This window comes from Aedes albopictus, chromosome 3 (genome assembly GCF_035046485.1).
Source record: "Aedes albopictus strain Foshan chromosome 3, AalbF5, whole genome shotgun sequence".
Classification (NCBI taxonomy): Eukaryota; Metazoa; Arthropoda; class Insecta; order Diptera; family Culicidae; genus Aedes; species Aedes albopictus.
Window position 1 is genome coordinate 252995548 of NC_085138.1, and position 23926 is coordinate 253019473.

Below are 23926 nucleotides of genomic sequence, written 5' to 3' on the forward strand. Positions count from 1 at the left end.
ACACAGATACTTTTCCGGCTCCAGCGCTGGCATGAAAACAAAATTAACAATTATTTTTGCACTGATCGATTCCTGATAATGCATGTCATCGTTCAGAGAAAATTAGTTATGAACTTTGCTCCCATACCAGCGCTAGACCCAGAAAAGTGACTGTGTACATTTGACACAGGGGTGGAGGCTGATCTAGTAGTACACAAATCTGTGTACATTGTACACAAGCCTGTGTACATTGTACACAAGCCTGTGTTGTTTCATTTTAGGGTGAAAACGATTTTTTCTACAACCCGCCCGAACTCTCATTTTTGACATTTAATCTGGCCGATGAGTGTCCGTTCGCTCTCTCGAGAGAAGACTTTTTCGTTTCGCGGGAGAGACCAGAGGAAAAATGAGCGACCAGCCAAAAGTTTTGTTTATATTTACGTGAGCAGCTTGCCAGCAGCAGTGACTCTTTGTTCGTTTGACCGCACCACACGGCACCAGTTTCAGCTTTTCCGCCCAGTTTTCCCTCGTCGTCCAGGTCCATCAGTGTGTTTACCACGTATGAGAAAAAGTAAAACATTGCCAGTGGTGCGTGTGGGATTTTCGATCAAAACAAGTGCATTTGGTAAATCATCAGTAGATGTGGAAAAGTTGAGTTGCTGAACTGATTGTGATCAAAATTACTGACCTGGAAGGGCTCGCACGAGGGAATCATAGCTGGTCGAAGAACATTGCGCTAGTGCGCTATATCCTTATCAGTGTTGCTGTTCCGCAAGAGAGAACAATATTCATTGTTCGACGGGAGACAAAGTCAATCGCTTCGTTATCATCCCGAATTACCCCCGTATAGAGATCATTGGCCACACCCTGCCAGTTAAGCCATCAGGTGAAAGTAGCGCTCCTGGGTGACAACAGCAACCCAATCCGTAGGTAAACTACGTCCCGAGAAAAGTGCATTGAGCTCAGCTGTTCGTAGCACAGTCTGCATTCGTTCTGTTGTTTAGTCTGAGTGAGTGCAAACGACGCCTACAATCTCTACGTCGAAAAGAACCTGCAAAAAGTTTATAAATAAAACAAGTTGGTAGCAATCCTGGTGCCGCTCCTAGCTTTGGCCTTGCTCCCCCTTTTGAGTCTACACTGAGAGCACAGCGAAAACAAAAGTGTGACATTGCACTCGGTGTGCTCTCGCCTCGCGTTCAGTACGCAAAATAATTCGCTTCTGGCAGGAGTTTGCTCGTCGCGGCATCATGGTGGGTCAGCGGAGATTTCAACTCGGCGATGTGGCCATCCTGAATCGGGACCACGTTAAGATCCGTGACCCCGGCAAGGTGGAACACATGCTGAACGAACTGGTGGCCGGTGGCATCGGGAAGCTTCAGGTGGTGACCGATTTCGATTACACAATCACCAAGCAGAGGCTCGAGAATGGGGAGAAAATTCTGACCAGCTTCGGGATGTTCAACGAGTGCCGATCGCTGCCGGAGTACGTGCTGGAGGAAACCAAGCGACTGTTCCACAAGTATCGGCCCATCGAGATCGACCCGCACATGCCGCTGGACGAGAAGGTCGTCTACATGATCGAGTGGTGGTCCAAGACGGGGGATTTGCTGAAGTGAGTACATTGTGTATATAAATTTAAAATCAATAATTCAGGCCAAACATGTCTAAAGGTCCAATCTGCAGAAGAGAGCCTCTCTTTGGTTTCCCTCTCTTTCGTTAATATCTCAGCTGTTTATTTGTATTATGATTGTCTCCTTGCATTGAACGATGGTCAAAACAATCGTCTTTTGATTTGTACTGCAAAAATAGTTGAAAAGTGTTCCATTACATTGCAATAATTGAAAGAGAAAGTGAACAAAGAGAGCCTCTCAAATGCAGATAGGACCTATTGAAATGTTTGGCCTGAATTTTTCTTACTGTGAAATGATTGCACAATGGTCCGAATCCACATTTTAGCAGGAAAAAAATCCGTATTTCTGTTTTCGTTAATTTTAGGCGTTTGGTGTCTTCAGAGAAGTTGTTTGCATTTGTTTGCTGCATCTTCTCCAAAAAAATTGATTAGGATGGTCCTCATCCTAACTCAAATCTGGAAAATAATTTTTTAATTTGAAGTCATACGCGATCGAGTCCTTCAGCAAAGTTGTAGGCAATGCTATTTCGAGCAACTTTGCTGAATACGCCGTTTATCTAGCTCTTAATTTGAACATAGTAGGTCAATTTTAAGTTTTGACTTAGGGTGAGCCACCCAAAAACGGTTTTTTCGCAATAACTTTTTTATTTGATTTTTTTCGAAGATGTGAGCTTCGGAGCATTTGAAGAGCAAGTAATGACGCATATTTGTTCTGAACATTGCATGTTGTTAGGTCTTGTCATTCAAAAGTTATGGGTAATTTTGACTTAAAAACAACGATGTCTTCAAATGCTTATATCTCATGGAGCTGGTAAAATAAAAAAAGTTCTTTAAGCGGCATTTGGAAGGTCACATATAAAGCCAAATGTGGAGCAAATATTACAAGAACGTTATTTTTTAAATTGGAATAAATCGACTCCAAAAATCCCCTTAAAAAATCGAAAAACTACATATAACTCATACAATTTTAAAGATAGAGTCAAACTGTCTTCGGAAAAAATGTGGGTTTTTACCATACCTAAAAGTTTTCCATACACGACTTTTATGTAAAACGTGAAACAAAAGCTTGAAATTGATAATTTGTTTTTAAAGAATATAATCGTTCTGATTTCCTAGAAAAACATAGCATGTACCCCTAAGAATCAAAATATAAATTTCAAGCTTTTGTTTAACGTTTTGCAAAAAACTCGTGTATGGAAAACTTGTAGGAATGGTAAAAACCTACATTTTTTGGGAAGACATTTTGACTCTATCTTTGAAATTGTATGAGTTATAAGTAGTTTTTTTCAATTTTTAAGGGGATTTTTGGAGTCGATTTATTCCAATTTAAAAAATAACGTTCTCGTAATTTTTGCTCCAAATTTGGCTTTATATGTGACCTTCCAAATGCTGCTTAAAGAACTTTTTTTATTTTACCAGCTCCTAGAGATATAAGCATTTGAAGACATCGTTGTTTTTAAGTCAAAATTGTCCATAACATTTGAATGACAAGACCTAGCAACGTGAAATGTTCAGAACAAATATGCGTCATTACTTGCTCTTCAAATGCTCCGAAGCTCACATCTTCGAAAAAAATCAAATAAAAAAGTTATTGTGAAAAAACCGTTTTTGGGTGGCTCACCCTAAGTCAAAACTTAAAATTGACCTACTATGTTCAAATTAAGAGCTACATAAGCGGCGTATTCGGCAAAGTTGCTCAAAATAGCATTGCCTACAACTTTGCTGAAGAACTCGATCGCGTATGACTTAAAATTTAAAAGTTCTATTCCAGATTTGAGTTAAGACGCGGACCACCCTAATCAAAAATTTTTGGAAAAGATGCGGCAAACAAATTCAAACAACTTCTCTAAAGACACCAAATGCCTAGAATTAACGAAAACAGAGATACGGATTTTTTTCCTGCTAAAACGTGGATTCGGACCATTGTGGATTGGCAACTGGGGTTGTTCGGAAGTATTTTTTTTTTGTTTTTGTTTGTTTTATAGTTTCATATTGCTTGGCTATGATACTTATAGCTTTTCTAAGAATCAACTGCTAGTATTTAAATTTGTCTAGAAAGAGATAATCTTCGAAAGACAAATAGCAGTGTGGTGAGAGCCAGTGGCCAAGAAGCGATGCAGTCGAATCGGTACAACGCTGATGCTGTCCCAAGGGTCGTTGCGAAGCCTGCATTTCCGGTGCCAGATTATTGCTGATTGAGGGCGGCCAAGGATTTGTGAAAGTACTCATCTTTCGACGAATTTATATAACAATGCGATGCACATTGGCCCCTTTAATCTCGGCCTACTTGAGTGTCCGCTGCCCGAGCGCTGACAAGTTCACACGATTGGTTCTGTAATACTAGCCCGTATGACACTAGCTTGAAAGTCACTAACCCGAATGATATAAAACGCATTATGGGTATAACTGATCAATAATTTCATTAGCGGTTTTTCCTTCTTTAAGTTATCGGCTATTCTTTCAAGATGTATTACCGCAAATCTTATTAGCACCGTAAACAATTCACAGATTCGGCAGAGGTTTTTCCTTCTCTGGAACATATACTGTTCTTCCAATTTCTATTGTTACCGAATTGTTACCAACTTAATGATAGATGAGTACCTACTAGCTTTTATAACTAATCGCAACACGATGAAATTGAATATAATAAGTTACCCTGATGTATTTTGTACAATACGTTAAGAAAAGCTCGTCTGATCTACACAAATCAACGTGGTGCTGGTAGCGGTGACCAATTTCTGGAAGATTAAGAATTTTTATTCACTCGTGCGTTATTTAGCTCTGATTTTTTGTCAACAAAACATTCATCAGAAATTATAGCTGAACTCTTTTGGAAATTACGAACTCTTTTGAGGATCAACCTAGAATTTCCTGGTTCCTGTATGCGTCCATTTTAAATTATCTTCCAATACTGGAGAAATTCCTCCAGAAATTTTTAAATTTTTGAATTCCAGAAGGAATCGCTGTGAGAATTTCAGAAAATAAACCTGTACGAATTCCTGGATAAATTATGGAAGGAATACCTAGTGAAATTTCTGCAGAGATCCTAGATAAATTTCTGGAGGATTCCTTGGCGGAAACTCTGGAGGAATTCCTGGAGGAATTCTGGGCGGAATCCCTAGTAAAATTTCATAAAAAAAATCTTTTTAAAAATTTCTAGAGGAAATCTTAGAGAAATTTGTGAAGGAAGGCTTGGAGGAATGCCTGTAGAAACTTCTGAGCCAATTCCTGGCGTAATTCCTGGAGGAATTCTTGGATTAGACCCAGCAGGAATTCCTGGAAAATTTCCTTTAGCCATTTTTTATGGGTGAATTCTTGGAGTAATTCCTGAAAAAAATCCCCAGAGGAATTCTGGGAGGAATTGCTGAAGAAATTTCTGAAAATACCTTGAGAAATTCCAAGCGGATTTCCTGAAAGAACCCTTAGAGGAATTTCTGGAGGATTCCCTGGTGGAATCTTTGGAAATATCTCTCGAAAAATTCGTGGAGAAATCCCTGAAGTAATTCCTGGAGGAATGTTTGGAGGAATCCCTGAAAATTTTCTCAAAGTATTCCTGGAGAATTTCCTGGAAGAATCTAGGAAGAAATCCCAAGAGGATTTCCAGGAGAAATTCCTGGACGATTTGCTGGCATAATTCCTGAAGGATGCCAGGAGTATTCCGGAAGGAGTTCCGGAAGAAACTCCTGGGGTATTTCCTGGAGGTGTTCCTGGAGGTATTCCTGGAGAAGTTTCAGGGGAAATTCCTAGATAACATCCCGGAGGAATAAATGGAGGAGTTCCTAGTGGTATTCCTGTGGAAATTTCTGGAAGAATCTCTAGAGGAATTCTTGAAAGAATTACTGGATGAATATCCAGAGGAACCTCCAGAAGAATTCTGAGAGATTTCTGTTTCTATTTTTGTTATTTTTCTATTTCTAAAAGAATCCCTTGAGAGATTCCTGGAGGAATTTCTAGCAGAATTGTTGGTGGAGCTCTTGGAGAAATTCTCGAAGGAATTCCTGAAGGAATCCCTGGGGGTATCCTTGAAGAAATTTGTGAAGAAATCCCTGGAGGAATCTCTGGAAGAATCCCTGGTCGAATACCTGAAGGAACTCCTGAAAAAATCCTGAAGGAATTCCTGGAGAATATTCTTGATGAATTTCTGAAGAAATCCCTAGAGGATTTCCTGGAAGAATCTTTGCAGAAACTTCTGGAGGATTTCCTGAAGGAATCTTCAAAGAATTTCCTGAAGAAATTTTTCATGGAGAAATCTCTGGAGGAATCCTTTAAGCGATTCCTGATGGAATCTCGGGAGAAATTCCTGGAGAAATACCTAGAGGAATTGCTGACATAATTTCTAAAAGATGTCCAGGAGAAATTCCTGGGGAAGATCCTGAAGAAATTACTGGGGTTATTCCTGGAAAAATTCCTGGATAAAATCCTGGAGGAATTACCAGAGGTATTTCTTTGGGAATTTCTGGAGGAATCTCTAAGAGAAATTCTCGGATGGATTACTGGATGAATTTCTAGAGAAATTCTGGGAGATTTCTATTTCTATTCTATTTTCTATTTTTGAAAAAAAAAATCCCTTGAGTAAACCCTGGAGGAATTCTTGGATAAATCCTCGAAGGAATCTCTGGGGAAATCTAGAAGAAGTTTGTAAAAAAGTCTCTGGGGGAATCCCTGAAAAATTACTGATGGTATTCCTCCAAGAATTTCCTGGAAGAATTTATGAAGGAATCCCTAAAGGATTTCCAGGAAGAATCCTTAGAGGAACTTCTGGAGGATTTCCTGGAGGAATCTTCGGAGGATTTTCTGGAGGAATCCCTGAAACATTCCTGAGGGTATTCCTGGAAGAATTTAAAAAAAAAATCTCCAGAAGAATTTCTGGAAAAAATCCTGCAGAAATTGTTGACATAATTTCTGAACAATATCCTGGAGCAATTCCTGGATCAATTCCTAGAGAAATTCCTGAAGAAATTCTTGGAGTAATTCCTGGAGGATTTCCAGGAATAGTTCTTGGAGATATTCCTGGATAAAATCCTGGAGGAATGCCTGGTGGAATTGCTGGAGATTCTCCTTTGGGAATTGCTGGCAGAATCCTTGATGGAATCTCGGAAGGAATTCCTTCAACAACTTCTTGATGAATTTCTGGGGGAATCTATAGAGGTGCTCTGGGAGAAATTTCCGAAAAAATCCCCTGAGCAATTCCCTGGAAAAATCACTAAAAAAGTTCCTGGAGGAGTTTATAGTGCAATTCCTGGAGAAATGCCTGTAGCAATTCTTGTGGAGAATACTGGAAGATTTCTTGGCGGAATTTCTGGAAAAATTTCAGAAGGTATTCCTAGGAAAAATCCTGGAAGATTTTTTGAAGGAATCCCTAAAGGATTTTCTGGAGTAATTCCTGAAGAAATTCGTGGATGAATCTCTTAGGGAATTCGTATAGGAATACCAGAAATAATTCCTGAAGAAATCACAGATGGAGTTCTTGAACCAATTCGGGAGGAATCCTTAGAAATTTCAAGACGAATTACTAAGGGAATCCCTAAGCAGTTCCTGGAGGAAGTACTGAATCAATTCCTAGAAAAGTTCCTTAAAAATACAAGTAGGAATTGCTGGAGGAATCCTAAAAAGAGTTCGTGGGAGTTTGTCAGATTCGGGTTTGTGGTAGTCGGGCTAATTACAGTGTTATAGAATCCCGTATGCTAAGTCATGTAAATCTCAGCAAGTTTGTAGGAAGAACGGTTGTTGTTAAGGGAACGGTCGAAGCTGTCATTTCTGAAGAACTCTCATCATGCAGTAGATATGCGCTGTAGGTGATTCATACAGACATCAGCGAACCGATGGAGACGTATTCTACAATAAGTGCGAATATTAGCTAAGGATTTACCGCGCAGAAGACACAGAAGCGATTTAATGCAACCGCGCATAAATATCTATTAGCGTTTCTGCACAACTTTGCAGACTTTGCACGACATTTTTTCTTGCAATGCATAATATTAAATCTGAATATGATGTACCGTCAAACGGGGTGACTTGCAACGGCGGGGTGACTTGCAACACTTGTTGTCTTCTGTCTATGTTTATCAACAAAACATAAAAATCGGACGTTTACATACCAAAACTCAGTTGAACTATAAAGTCCACATACTATCTGAGTAGTAGCCACGATTTTTACTTTTATGAAAATAGTTCCAACAAAATATTCATAAATTTAACATTAGTCTGAAAAAGTAACAAAAATGTGAGCCTCGAATCGTTACCTGCAAAAGAATGAAAACAAAATTTCCCAAAAATAATATTCTATATGCGGATTCTATACATAATGAGCTATATGAATTTCCATTTTAAAATATTACAATATCTTTGTTATATTCATATGTTTTGAAATATTGTACCTAGACGGGGTGACTTGCAACACTCATTTTCTTAACAATTCAAAGTCCAGAAAAACGAAATATTGTTGTTTAACTAATAATTCACCAGCAAAAGTCTAAAGGATCATTATATGAACTGAAAAATACATTAAAACTTATGTTAAATTAACAATTAGTAACTTGAAAGTTTTTGAGCCCAATATTTCCATATAAAAATTCACAATTCAATTTCCTATGTAAAAACAAACATTGTCTCAATTGGCTAAGAATAACACTACGGACCACCTGTTCCGGGGGTAAAAGTCCACCAAACAGGGAACCCCGATCCAAGGTGTCAGGCGACCCGTGCTGATGGATGAATGGTTGAGGGGGTTTAAAATATGCTCGATCTTTAACGGAGCCTTGAACGTAGGTGGATCACCTTTTTGTGTTGCGTTACGGGTAAAGATCTACCAAACCGAACCCTAGTGACATCCGGTTTGTCCAGTTGGGGTAATGTGTTTTGGTAATAAGGATTCATGGTACAAAGTCCTTGTTACTGGTGGCAGTTACTAAAATTGCATTTATTCTGCCTTACTGATAGTTAAAGAATCGGACTTTGCCCATCCGAGACTACACTTGACGTTAGGAAAACAAACATGCTTTACGTATCTAACTGCGTACTAACCTATCAAGGTCTGTTAAGTTCTGGTAATTCAAGGACTCACATGCGTTCTTATTGTAGAACACATTCTCTAATTTGACAGAGTTTTGCAACTAGCCTAAAGTCCCGGGTTTTTCTTTGTTGTCCTGGGACTAAATTAGAAGCAAGACATGGATGGGGCTAGAGTTCCGATGCATGGATAAATATCAGTACCACCGTTTTGTTTTTCTCAGAATTCAAACAGATTGTGTTTGATTAGGGGCGCTCTTTCACTGGGATTTAAATCTCTATGTTAACGGTACCTTTTCATCGCAATCGCTTTTTTGCACCTCTGGGATAACAAAATAGGAACTGTACCGAAATCGATGCTTCATTGCCTCTCAATGACAATGGAGTAGCACGACATGCACTAAATACTAAGGATACGAGTAATGCCACAAAAGATCTAAATACTGGTCGCAGTGGCTCACCCGAACAGAAAAAAAATACCCAGGATATGCCGTAAAACTTTGCAGAAGACCGCAAAGTGATCCGGCACTTGTGAAAAAGTTATAACGTACAGATTGTCAGGTGGTGTTTAACATTTAACATGCAAAGGAATTTTCATTGACTTCCTTGGGTATAGAGTATCTTCGTGCCTGCCACACGATATACGAATGCAAAATGGTCATTGGCAGAGGAAGCTCTCAGTTAATAACTGTGGAAGTGCTCATAGAACGCAATAAGCTGAGAAGCAGGCTTTGTCCCAATGAGGACGTTACGCCAAGAAGAGAGAGAGAGAGAGATGCAAAGGAATAACATCAATAATAAAATCTCAAGTTTTGGCCTAAGTTACCTAGCGAATAACTTTTTTCGCAAGCACCGGATCACTTTGCGGTCTTCGGCAAAGTTTTTCGGCATATCCTAGGCTATACTTTAACGTGATTAGTTACATGGTATTAGGGCGCAGTATCATAACGTCCGAGGCCATAATGTCCCAGGACTTCATGGCGCATTTTTACGGGGCATAACGTCCGAACATGCAGATACGCCACGAAGTCCAAGGAAAGAAGGCACATAGGATATAATGACACATCCAACCTTTTGGACGTTATTTCGCGAAAAAACGCGACTTAACGACCGGGACAGTATGGCCTCGGACGTTGTGATCCGGCCCCGGTATTAGTCCAAATAATTCAACCTATGAGTAAAATGCAAAAAAGTACGTTTTCTCATACTAACTTTCATACAAATTTCAATCGCAATGCGGAATACGGGGACGCAATCAATCGCTCCAAAATTTTGCACAGTTGTTTTGGACGCTAACATAAATTGAAAAAGCTTTGTTTTGGGGTTGATACGAACCATTTTAATTTTTCTATCTACAACGTTGACCCACACAAAACACTTGCAAAGTGGTCATCTCCGTTAATAACTGTGGAAGTATCTACTGGAAAGATGGAGACACAAAAGCTCGTACCACGATTGCTGTACTTGTCGATGATAGCCAACATCCTCTCATCAGAAACTGTAAGACGTCTGGTGAGACATGGTAAGCTCCGGAAGGCCATCACCGTAAAACGACGATGTACACCAGGATTTCTGTGTTGAAAAAGTTCAGCGAGCTGGACGATGGAGACATGGAAGGCAATGTATGGAGTAGTAATCTACGATTTGCTCATTGTTATCTCTGGTAACCCTACACACGCTTAGTAGCAACCACTTGTTTTGATGTAGTAAACTGAAAAAAAAACATGTCCGTTAGTTCTTCAAAGCTTAACCAGCAAACACGCGTTTGCCATTTCTTTTAAGAAATTATGAGCCCAGAGCTGGCAAAGCTTGAAATAATCATTTGGCATAGTTCGTGTATGTTTTCGAAATGGTTTTTCTAAAGGATAACCTGAGTTCTCGTGGCAGTTCAAGCTCTATAGAGCTCTTCCATGGAAGAAGAAAAAATAGAAATAAAAGATGTTAAGATGGTGCCGGACTTGACAACGAACCTGCTTTCCATCAGCAAGATTTGCGCCAAGAATATGACAGTATTATTCAAAGCGGAAGGATGTGAAGTTCGAGACGAGGATGGCGATATCGTGGTCACCGATACTCAGGAGAATGGTATACGGTCAGACTAAGGCCTCTGCTGTATGGCTGTGTGTCTCCAGTTTCGCACTCTGCGCAGGGTCCGCGAATGGTCCTCCACTTGATCGACCCACTAAACGCGCTGCGTACCACGTCTTCTTGTGCTCTCGTGAACCATTTCAATCGGGTCCTGATCCGACATCCTGATGATCCGCTCACCGTAGCCTCCCGATTTTCGCGGTGTGGATGATGGTTTGTTCTCTCAGCAGTGTGATAACCGTCACTTAAATTTGTGGTTCTTAAGCTTAAGCTCGTGGTTCATTAAACTTAAACTTAAGCTCGTGGTTCATCTGCACTCCGCCGTAGATGGTACGCAGCACCTTCCGTTCGAAAACCCCAAGGGCGAGCCCAAGGGCACGTAGGATCCATGCTTCGTGCCCATAGAGGACTACCGGTCTAATCAGCGTTAGACCGGCCGTAGGGTACTGCGGAGTCCAAAGTAAGCTCGATTTCCTGCCACAATGCGTCTTTGAATTTCTCTGCTGGTGTCGTTGTCGGCGGTCACCGTCACCAGTGAGCCCAAGTAGGGGTAGGCGGGGCAATATGGACACCTGGGGCAGAATGGACACCCTCAATATTTTGAAATATGCGAACTTTTTTGAACTTTTAATGAATTGAGAATATAGTCCATTTGTCTAAAACGTAGTTTCAGGAAAAAAACATTCGCAATTAAAATTATACTTGATTTTACACGAAAAAGTTGCGTCCTCCGTTTTTTGTGCATGGAAATTATAATTTTCACACCATCTAAAATAAGATTTAGTGATTAATTTATTGCAGGTCGATTAAAACCTGATATTTCTAGAACACATGCAAGAAGTTTTGCTGTATGTATCTACATGCTTTACATGTTTATATTTTCTTCTTTATTATATCAAAAATCAAGTTTGGAAATATCTTCTGCTGCCGGGGCAAAATGGACACTCACCTTTTTGAAAGAAGCGGCAAGGGAAAAATATAACCTAAATCACAAACCAACAAAATTCTTCGATTTCAGTATATTTTCGGTTAAATGTTCACTATAGTAGACATAGGGTGAAACAAATTGGTCAAAAAACGACAGCAGTGGAAAATAGTTGTTCTAGGCACAGCTGTACATGCAGACAAAAACGAAGCTTTATCCAAAACAGCCTGAACTCAAATTAACTGAACAAAAATGAACTACTTCGGCGTATTATTCATCCATAATAGTTGTTTTATAATGAAATGACTTTATAGGTGTAAATAATGTATGGAATTCGTAAAAGTCTCATGGTGTCCATATTGCCCCATGGGGGTGTCCATTCTGCCCCGTATGCTTGAAGACGGTCATGAAAAACTAACATTTTTCATAACATTTTTTGAAGTGGATAAATCATTTTTCTTCGTGAGCATTCTTATGCAATAGATGCTAAATAGACTTTAAAAGGATACGTGTATCAAAAAACTAAACTTTTTTGACATCTTGCCAGGTAAAGTTGGCAAAAACCTTAGGGTGTCCATATTGCCCCGCCTACCCCTACATAAAATTCTTCAACTGTCTCGATTTCATCACCGTTATTCATGGTGTCGGGCGCGTTTAATCCTTCGTAGACCCCTTTGCCGTTATGGACTTCAATGTATTCTTCGACACATAAATTACTAAGCCGATTCGCCTAGTTTCATCCTTTAGTGGGATGTACGAGCTTTTAATCATCGGCGAAACCAATTAGCTGAACGGACTTCATGAAAATCATACCACTCGTGTTTATCCTAGCTCTCCTTATTACACCCTCTAAAGCAATGTTATACTTATGACACACATGTAATACAAGAATCACTGTACAATTGCGCTTGAAATGAGTGCCATACTGAAAATTCTCTCTGTTCAAGTCAGTCTTGTTAAAATTTTCTTGACACTGCGTACCGTTGTACAGGAATCACACTCGTATCACATATCTGTCCGGGGTATTAAACAGCAAGCACGAGAGACCATCGCCTTGCCGTAACCCTCTGCAAGATTCGAAGGGACTCGAGAGTCCCTGATACTCGAACTACGCACATCACCAGATCCATCTTCGCCTTGATCAATCGTGACAGTTTATCCGGGAATCCGTATTCGTGCATAATCTACCATAGCTGATCTCGAACGATTGTATCATACGCCGATTTGAAATCGATGAACAAGGGATGTGTGGGCACGTTGTATTCGCGGAATTTCTGCAACACCTGGCGGATGGCGAACATTTGGTCCGTTGTAGCGCGTTCACCCATAAATCCAGCCTGATATTGCCCCACGAACTCTCTTGCAATCGGTGATAGACGGCAGCGCTCAGTAGTGTGATCCTGTGATCATGCGATAGTTCCCGCAATCCATTCGCCTCTTTTGTAGATGGGACACACGATACCTTCCATCTATTCCTCCGGTAATATTTCCTCCTCCCAAATCTTGGTAATGACCCAGTGTAGTGCTCTCACTCAGATGCTTCCCCACCGTATTTTAGAAGCTCGCTTGGTAGTTGATCTGCTGTTGTTTTTCAACCGGTCAACCTTCTGTTCAATCTCTTGAAGGCCAGGGTCTTTCATCTTCTGCACGTACTTCTAGATCTGCTACCACGCCATCTCCGGAGCTTGCAACGGCGCTATTAAGGTGCTCACCGTAGTGCTGTCGTGAAAAAAATCCCGTGATGTCTCGGCACATGTCGGCTCTTGTTCTCTGGTATAATTACATTGCGAATATTTTCAAATAAACAAATAGGCCATTATTAATGCTTATTAATTGCATACCCTAAATCGCACTTTCTTAATCTTCACAGGGGTTTTCGGCTTCCCCAGGAGGAAATTGCCGAAGTGGCCAAACGATTCAAGGACGGCCTCCGCGATGGCACCCACCAGATGTTCTACGATCTGAATAAACAGGAGGTGCCCTGTTTGGTGTTTTCGGCCGGACTGGGTGACTCGGTGGTATCGGTGCTCCAACAGGCCAACGTACTCTATCCGAACGTGAAGGTGATTTCCAATTTCCTGCAGTACAGCTCCGATGGCACCCTGAATGGACTGCAGGACAAGATGATCCATACGTTCAACAAGAACGAAACCGCTCTGGAGGGCACCGAATACTACGATCTGGTGCACGATCGCGACCACGTGATTGTGATGGGCGATTCGCTGGGCGACGCCGGTATGGCCGACGGCATCCCAACGTCGTCGCACGTGCTGAAAATTGGATTCTTGTTCGATCACGTGAGTACTGATGGAATAGGAGCTTGGGATCTGTGTATGATTGACGTTTTATATTTCCCGACAGCCCGAGCAGAACCTGCCACGATACATGGAGACCTTCGACATCGTACTTATCGACGACCAGACCATGGATGTGCCGCGGGCAATTTTAGAAATGATAAAGAACAAATCTCACCAGTGAATCGCGTGTTTTGTGATTTTGTGTTAGGAATTTCAAATTTACAATGACGTTACTGTGACTGTCACTTAACCAACCGTTTTGTTTCCGTTTTCCATCCCACTTGTGATCGATGACAACGATCATTTGATGTTCGTTTTTCTTTAGAAGAGCCTAACATGTACGAAGACTTAATTATTGTATATTATAAGCTGAAATTCGCACGAAGCCACAAGACGCTACGGAAACCGAATGCTTCGCTTTTCTGGATGTGTTGCAAGTAAGAAGCTGCATTACATTCAGAAAGAGACGATAAAATTCGACTTCTGCTGGTACGATGGTTGAAATTTTAGCTGAATCGACTTTATGGAAGCGAATTGTCTTAAATGTCTGTTATTAGGGGCTTTGTGAACTACACAAAAAAAAAAATAAAACCTTGTTCGTGAATTACTGCTTTTATATCATTGTCCGAACAACCCAGACACCGCATTTTCTTGATGTTGGATGGTACTTTTCGCCGAAAATTCCCAAATTCAGAATCTGAAGAATTCTGTCCCTAATGAATGGCAAATGTTCGGATCAATCATGTGTAGCTCGACTGCTTTCAACAGTTTTATTAAAGAAACAAATATTGCTTACTTACCCCACCGCCGGATGCGCTCCCGCCACATGCCTCTCCAGCGACTTTTTATTGGCGTACTCCACCGGGCACCGTGTGCACTTGAATACCTTTTCCTGCCGGTGGGATCGCATGTGCTGCTTCAGGTGGCTCGAGGTGCGAAAACTCTTGGGACAATCCTCGCACCCGAACGGTTTCTCCCCAGTATGAATCCGGATGTGCTGCTTCAGCTGTTCGTTAAAGCGGAAAATTTTCCCACAGTCGTCGCAGGTGAACTTCTTCTGATCGTGCACGGCCATGTGCTTCCTCAGGTACTGCCGCTGTTGGAACACCTGGCCGCAAAGGTCGCACCGATGCTCCTGGTTGGTATGCAGCTTCTTGTGAATCCGCAGGACGTCTCGGCTGACGAACTCCTTGCCGCAGAGATCGCAGTGGTGTCGGACGTGCTGATGCACCTGACGGATGTGATCAGCCAGGGTTCGCTTGAACGAGTACGACTTGTCGCATTGGGGACACTTGAAGGGCTGTCCCGTGGGATCGGAATGGCGCAGCATGTGGTGCTTCATCTTGGATTTGACTATCATCCCACATATGGGGCACTGATCGCTTCGCTGCTTGGGTCGGGTTGTCGAAGAAGGCTCTGCCGTTTCGGACTTCACCTTTAATCGACGCCTGCTTGGTTTTGCCTGAATCGTAGAAGTCGGTTCACTAGGATCAAATTCAGACTTAACTGTTAATCGATGGTTACTTGGTTTGTGCTGAACTGTGTCTGATTCGAATTCTGAGTCGTGTTGCCCGTCGCCGTCGCTTTCTGCCATTGGTAGCCTCAGGTTCTGCTGCTCAGTGTCGGAATAGGGAAGTGGATCAAATTTTTTATCCGTATCGTTCTCCAAAGCTTCTGTCCCATCGAGTGTCTCTATTATGGTAACATCTTCGACGGTTGCATTTTCCGGCAGATTCTGTAGAATCTCAATTTCGTACACTTCATTGTTTTCCGGGATTTCATCTATCCGCATATCTTCTAGATATTCCTCTTCTTCTTCTTCGACCTCATATTCTGGCTCATCGCTTTCGAAATCCTGATCGTCATCGTCGTGAATATTTATTTCAAAGTGGTCACGTACCTTGAGCAGCAGCTTGGTAGTCGTGATGAAGTTCTCATGAAACCGGTGCCACTGAATCAAGCTATCGACGCATCGTTCGCAAATGTTATTCGGCAGGCCTTCTTCCTCCGGATTGAACTGCAAAATACATCATTTCCGGTTTTATCTAAATGTTACTTCCACAGGGTGGCCACATTATGCACAGTATGATTGGATTCAAAATGTGAGTTCGCACGCGTGGAATGGGGTACCAATTAACTTGCTGATTTCTGACAAGTATTCTGGTGAAGTTCCAATAAAACTATGGAATTTTAAGCGAGAAACTGATGAGCTCACGAGAAAAAAAAAACTTCAAGAGGATACCCTTAAGCAATCTCTGGAATCCTTTTCCCTTATAAAAGGCTACGTGGTCTATGAACGGTCTATAAGAAGCTAGCTCCCTGAGCAATCCAGAAAGTCCTCTGAAAGATTCCTTGAAGATTTTTTTGTAGAGACCACGTAAAACACCCTGAGGAATTCATGGCATTCCTGGTGGAATCTCGGAATGAATTCCTGGAAGAATAACAGAAGCAATTTCTGGAGAAACCGCGCAAGGAATTCCTGGGGGAATCGCAAAAGGTAAGAAAACCCAGGATCTCTTGGATAAATCGTTCCAGCAAAATAACGAATTAGCCATTCTGATTTCAATCACATAGCTCATCATAAACAACAAAACCAGAAAACGTTACTCAGAAAATTCACTCACCCGAATGTACTGCTTCTGCAGCAGAGTGCCCACGTTCCGCTCGTCGTTGTAAACCCAGTCCGGGGCAGTTGGCTCCCTCGGTTTCGACGGCGTTGATGATGTTTGCGATTCGGCCTGGTAGAAGATGGTCAGCAGGTTCTTCTGCTCCAAACAGAACCGGCACAGCTGGTGAAAGTTTTGTCGCACAAACTCGAAACGCTGCTGCAGCGCGTCGAAATTTTGCAGGTTCATTGTTTAATAACTTTCACTGTAACTGCTTAAAAACAAATTTTACATACTTTTTAACGTAAAAATACGAAAATACCGAAAATACGCGTCTTTTGTTTATTTACATCCACGGAGATTAGATCGGTTTCAAAATGCATTCCTGGATTTGGGCAGTGCTGCCGGTGTTGCCAAGTCGCCGAACGAACAGACGTTTGATATACAGCAAGATTGTTGTAAGAAGATAGGTTGTCTGAGTTGGTCATTTTATAGGCGAGGGACGTGCGGGGGAGGGTGGTAGGGGAGGTAGGTTGTTGCTGTTGTTTGTTGTTGTTGCTTGGTGTTGTTTGTTGTTGTTGGAGTTGTTTGGCGTTTTTGCCTTTCTCGTACACTAAGTGTACTGGAAAGGCTATATGTTCACTCCAAAAACGACTTTTTGATAGAAGGCTCGGAGGGTCAAGTCACATATACCAATCAACTCAGCTCGACGAATTGAGGTGATGTCTGTGTGTGTGTATGTGTGTGTGTGTGTATGTGTGTGTGTGTGTATGTGTGTGTACAAATAAACTCACATCACTTTTTGGCAGTAAACCTCAACCGATTTTAATGACCGACGGTTCATTCGACGCGGAATCTGCTCCCATTGTTTCCTATTGAAAATGGTTCGGATCGGTCCAGTCGTTCCGGAGTTATGGCCATTTACGTGTTCCGGACCAGTACCCTTGGAAGGGGCCATACATAAAAATGTAACAAACACATACATGCGACACATCAAACTGCGGCATTTTGGATAACCTGATGAACAGTCAGCAAGAAAACAGTCTCAGACCATATCTGAACCGGTAGTGTTCCGGAACTGGTTCCGGGAGTCCCACCGGAAGTGGCCAAATATAAAAGTGAACCAAATCCATGCATGCGACACATCAAATTGCGGCATTTTGGAAAACCTGATGAAAAATCAGCAAGAAAACAGTCTCAAACCATATCTGAACCGGTAGTGTTCCGGAACCGGTTCCGGGAGTCCCGCCGGAAGTGGCCAAATATAAAAGTGAACCAAATCCATGCATGCGATACATCAAATTGCGGCATTTTGGATAACCTGATGAACAGTCAGCAAGAAAACAGTCTCAGAACATATCTGCACCGGTAGTGTTCCGGAACCGGTTCCGGGAGTCCCGCCGGAAGTGGCCAAATATAAAAGTGAACCAAATCCATGCATGCGACACATCAAATTGCGGCATTTTGGATAACCTGATGAACAGTCAGCAAGAAAACAGTATCAGACCATATATGAACCGGTAGTGTTCCGGAACCGGTTCCGGGAGTCCTGCAGGAAGTGGCCAAATATAAAAGTGAACCAAATCCATGCATGCGATATATCAAAGCGCGACTTTTTTGATAACCCAATGAAAGGTTGGCATTAAAAAAGACTCAGACCATATCTGAACCGGCAGTGTATCGGAACCGGTTCCGGATGTCCCGCTGGAAATGGTCATATATAAAAGTGATCCAAACCCATGCATGCGACACATCAAACTACGGCATTTTCGATAACCTGATGAGCAGTTAGCAAGAAAACAGTCTCAGACCTTATATGAACCGGTAGTGTTTCAGAACCGGTTCCGGGTGTTCCGCCGGAAGTGGCCGTATATAAAAGTTGACAAAACTCTTGCATGCGGCAAATCAAATCACGGCTTTTTCGACAACTTGATGACCGGTTATTGAGGAAGTATGCTAAGACCACATTATGGACTGTCAAAAGTGCCGAAACTAGTTCCCTCCGAAAGCGGCTAAATATAAATTTGAACCAAACCCATAGCTTTTTTGATAACCTAATAAACTTTAGCAAGCAAATAGGCTCAGACTATTTAAGAGACTATCGGTAGTGTTTCGCAATCGGTTCCGGGCTGGAAGTGACACCAAACCCATGCATGCGATACCTCAAATCACGGCTTTTTAGGTAACATGATGAACAGTTGCAAGAAAATAGACGCAAGCCCTATCAGTGTGTTACGGAACTGATGACGGGTGTCCCGCCAGAAATGATCAAATGTAAAAGAGAACCAATACATGCGACATATCGATGACTTATTCAGTAACAAGATAAACGGTTAACCAACAAATAATCTCAGACCATATTTGGGAGAACCGGTAGTGTTCCAGAACTGGTGACAAGACGAGTAACGCGTCGGAAGTGGTAAAATATAGAAAGGAACTAAACCATAGCGGCGTTTTTGATAATCTGATGAACGGTCAACAAGAAAATAGTCTCAGGCCACAGTAGTTCGGAATCGGTTGCGGGTGTGATTTGATAGAAGTGAACCAAAAACCATGCATGCGATACATAAAATCGCGGCATTTTCAAAAATTTGCCGAACGGTTAGCAAGAAAATAGCCTCAAATCACATCAATTTCCGGCTTTTCAGGTCACGTGATGAACAGTTGACAAAAACATAGTCTAAGACCATATTTGAGACAACCGGAATCAATTCCAGGTGTCCCGCCGGAAGTAGTCAAACGTAAAATTTAACCAAACCCATGCAAGCTGCACATCAAATAGCGGAATTATAAAGGTTAACAAAATAAATGTCAAAGCGATTAATCAAATTGTGGCTTTTTTGATAGCATGTAAACGTTGGGTAAGATTATAAATGAAGAAATGATCAAAGTCTTCATATATGCGAGAGAACGAAATCGTGACCAAAGCGATCTCTTCAAATCACACCATTTCAGATTCCTGCGGTGTAAATGTATAGTAGGATGGATCAACGTTTTATATAAAAATATAATTTAATCGCATCAACCTTATACAGATTTTTCAATCTCCAATCTCCTTATGCTTCTAAAATTACTGCTCACAATTTGGGTGCGGCTGGTTGAGCCCTCACTCTTCTCATTGCGATTGAAATTTGAATGGAAAATCTACATTTTCTGCATTTTCCTCGTAGGAAGGTCAAATTTTACATGAATCGTGTTACCAATGATAATAAAATATAGCCTTAAGTGTGCTGAAATAAACATTGGCGAAGATCACAAAGTGATCTGTGATTGTGAATAAAGTTAACCTTCTTCATGCATTAGCTGACGCTCACCCCGCTGCCGTAGTGGATGGAATGGGGTCACAATGACCCCAATACACGACTAGGGTTAAGGTGGTCAAGCAGTCAACTGAGAGGTCTGATCTTTTTCTGCTCTGTTTTGTTGTTGAACATAACATCGGGATATGTATCATCAATAAGTTTTGAAAATCGATAATGGATTTGTTAAAATTGCTGCTAGTGTAAAGTGTTTTCAGGATTCAGGAACATTTTGGCTAACGTCGAAGAAAAGTTTATGAGTACATATTCGACGAGAAAGGCACTATCACCACTAGGTGGATTAATCTGGGTTTTTTTGGTGTTGTTTTGGTATTGTTTGGTCACAGACAAACAGACATACCACTCAAATCGAATTCTTCGCACGATTTAACGATTATTTTGAAAATATAGTGTGGTTCGGACTGTGCTCACATGTGTCATGGTGGCGCTGCTGTGCCTACATCACCTCTCAAGTTTGGGAACAAATGAACGCGACGCCGGTCAATGTTTACATAAAATGACTCAATCATGAACCTTCATTCATGTTTTATGAATGGGTGACGCTACGAGGGAGTCACCTGCAAAATTGTTACATCGAGCCGAGGGAAACAACACCTGCAAATGAGTGCTTCGGACTAAGCCTTATAGAGGGTGCTAGTGAGATGCCAAACGATGTTTTTGAAGCAATTTTCTTCTAAGTAATGTGTCTGTTTGTCTGTGGTTTGGTGTTGTTTGGCGTTTTTTGGTGTTGTTTGGTGTTGTTTTGGTGTTGCAACCCGGCAACGCCAACAATATCACAACGTGAAAAGTGCCACAACACCACAACACCGCAACCCAACAACGGGCAACGTTGTGTTGCAACAACAAAAAAATCGAAGATGGCCGCCATGCAACATTGGCGATCTGGATAACCTATCTTCTTACAACAATCTTGGATATACAGTAGACGTTCGATAACTGCAACATATTTACGTTTCACCAATCGAACAAATTCGTTAACTGCAACGACTGACAGACGTCAACGACTTGTCAGTTGGTCTGAAAGTGATCTAAAATGCATTCAAAAGTGCATCGCTATGCAGCTGTCGTCTACTTTGACAGAAATTTGACGGATCGCGGTGCGATAACTGCAAAACTGTTGCACTTATCGGACTTGCAGTTAAAAAGCATTGCAGTTAAAGCGTTTGCACTACAGTAGACGTTCGATAACTGCAACATGTTTACGTTTCACCTACCGAATGAAATTCGTTAACTGCAACGACTGATAGACGTCAAAGACTTGTCAGTTTGTCTGAAAGTGATCTAAAATGCATTCAAAAATACATCGCTATGCAGCTGTCATCTGTTCTGACAGACCTTTGACGGATAGCGGTGCGATAACTGCAAAACTGTTGCACTTACCGGACTTGCAGTTAAAAAGCATTGCAGTTAAAGCGTTTGCACCGAGCGAACGTCTACTGTACACGGAGAAACGAAAGTACCCAAAAGTGAGTTCATTCCACCCAACTTCGAGGTTGCGTGCGGGAAGCCAATTTTGAGTTGATAGAGTCGATGTTGAGGTGAGTAGTTTGCATTTAGGCGTATACGGCCAAAGTACCTAGCGTCGAAGTTCTTTTTACTCAACCGTCAGTTAAAATTACTCAACTTATCGGACTTGCAGTTAAAAAGCATTGCAGTTAAAGCGTTTGCACCGAGCGAACGTCTACTGTATAAGTTAGGTTAAAAAGCGAACCCACAGACGAACCTATATTATTGCTGGTTGCTTTGAAAGATGGATTTTTGATGCACTTCATCTATCACACTATTTTTGTGCTCTAGCACGGTTGCCCATACTAGGGGCGGGACAGCTCCTAATACCGGCGCTAATACTGCCTAATGAATATTAGTTTTCTAATCTTTACTGTCTATCGTAGCAATTTATTTGTAGTATGTCATGACTTTCCTTACAACAAATAACTGTCACAAAGACGAGAGGTGAAAATGCGGTTTGGTTGTGGTGTTTTCAGTTTGTTCAATTGGAAACTAATTGTTGTTGATTATTTTAGCTTCAAGTTTCATAATCGCGGATGTGGCTGTCGGAAACTAATGGCGCTGTGCTTTGATAAATCGATACAGAGAGTTCGTTAGATGTGATTAACAAGCTTCTGTACATGTTCTTATAACAATGTCCCTGCACAAATATTTATTTATTTGGTAGGTACACTAACTTCGAAGTTCATTAAGTGAAATAAACTGAATTTGAAAGCTCAACCTAGAAGTATAAACTGTCCCTTTTCGCATAACGTTGCTTTTCCCATTTTCAAAAATTCTGTTTTCTTTCGGAAGTTATATATCGTAGGCGATCCCGTGAGCTGAATGAATCAAATATAAATCTGGATTGGAAGGGAATTGGTATCTATATTGGCATTAACACAAGCAAAGTCACTGACGTTCTTCAGTACAATTTCGTTTTGCGTTTGGATGCAAGATTGTTCCGTCTCATAAGTTGAATACAGTGAGTTCCGTAGTCTGTTCTTCGGGAGTATGAAGAACGGTGTGGAAGCAATATCTAGCCATTTTGTTCTAATTAGTGCTAGTCCTTTTCCTGTTTTAGAAGCAATTGCAGTAAAATGAGGATTTTCGTCATTTCTTGTTGTTGTCATCAATCAAGTTCAATTGGCATGGCTTACTTGGTTAAAAAATGGTACGGCTTTGGAATTAATGTATCCTAATACCGCTAATACCGCTAATCAATATTAGAGCTGTCCCGCCCCTAGTGCCCATATCAATTTTATAAATTACACATTTTATGATCTTTTTCTACAAGAGAAATACATAAACCTGTATAACTGGCCACCCGGTCATGACTCTGGGTGAGAAAAAAGAAAGAAAGCCAAATGCGCGGGTTGTCAGATGGATGAGAATCAAAAAAAATCGAGAAAGAATCAGGCGAAACACACACCACGTGCTTATTTGTGACATTTCTCGACGTCAAAATGCTGTCAGAGAGCGCGGTTGCACTTATCGTCACACTTTTCAACCGTCACACTTTCATACTGTGCAGTTCGATTTAGTGGGAACTGTGCAATAGAATTTCTTTCAGTATTCAGTCCAGTCCATATGTTAAAGATGGCTCTACGTCAAAGATAAAGTTCGTCAATCGTATTCCTCTCATCGCACTCTACATACCTAGCCCGCCATATCTCTTGGATCTGCAGTTCTTAAGGCATCTGGTTTACTACTTATTAAAACATTTTATTGACTTTAAGTTGATGTTTCAACTTATTTTTTTTTCTTTCCTTTCCTTTGCATCAAAAAAGTCACAAACATCAACAAAACAAAGCACGGATAAAATCTAAAATTGAATAAATAATTAAAAATGCACGGAAAAATAATGTGGTAGGTGAAACGTAAACATGTTGCAGTTATCGAACGTCTACTGTACGCGCTTTTCAAGTGTTGGTCAAGAAAAGTTTACTATGTTTACAAACTTTTTGCTGTCAAAATGGGGTTCAACGCACAATTGATTGATGCACCAAGCGGTAAGAAGAAGAGTTTTGACATCCAAGCGGTGTGCCGTTTACATCCATCGACCAATCAGCGACGAGGATCTAATCGACGGCACACCGCTTGGATGTCAAAACTTCTTCTTCTTTTCGCTTGGTGCATCAATCAATGGGGGTCAGAGATGTTGGCTCGCTTTTTTACTGTGGGGTAGTACTCGGATGACAAGTGGCTGTCATAAATAAGTTTGTGCTTTAACTGCAATGCTTTTTAACTGTAAGCACAAACCCATTTAAATAAGTTTGTGCTGTAAGTCCGGTAAAGTGCAACAGTTTTGCAGTTATCGCACCGCTATCCGTCAAATTTATGTCAGAGCAGACGACAGCTGCATAGCGACACACTTTCGAATCCATATTAGATCACTTTCAGATCAACTGACAAGTCGTTGGCGTCTGTCAGTCGTTGCAGTTAACGAATTTCATTCAGTTGATGAAACGTAAACATGTTGCAGTTATCGAACGTCTACTGTACTTTTTCCTCAGTGCAAAATGAAACCAATCTAAAAAGTGCATTGTCGCTAGCTGTCATCGAATGCAGTTCTCCAAGCGGCT

The 23926-nt window shown here is 41.3% G+C and overlaps 2 protein-coding genes across 2 annotated transcripts; one reads left to right on the forward strand and one right to left on the reverse strand.

Moving 5' to 3' along the window:
• The first annotated feature begins 432 nt into the window (after positions 1-432).
• Positions 433-14531, forward strand: LOC109424407 (7-methylguanosine phosphate-specific 5'-nucleotidase). The gene is made up of 3 exons (XM_062860211.1): positions 433-1591; positions 13501-13927; positions 13992-14531. Exons 1-3 carry the CDS (start codon positions 1227-1229, stop codon positions 14106-14108), a joined length of 909 nt encoding a protein of 302 aa, XP_062716195.1. The 5' UTR covers positions 433-1226; the 3' UTR covers positions 14109-14531.
• Positions 14532-14683: 152 nt separating this feature from the next.
• On the reverse strand, positions 14684-16926 carry LOC134291870 (zinc finger protein 33A-like). The gene is made up of 2 exons (XM_062860212.1): positions 16552-16926; positions 14684-15944 (listed from the first exon to the last, which is right to left on the reverse strand). The coding sequence occupies exons 1-2, from the start codon at positions 16780-16782 to the stop codon at positions 14724-14726; spliced, it is 1452 nt and encodes a 483-aa protein (XP_062716196.1). The 5' UTR covers positions 16783-16926; the 3' UTR covers positions 14684-14723.
• Positions 16927-23926: the final 7000 nt, after the last annotated feature.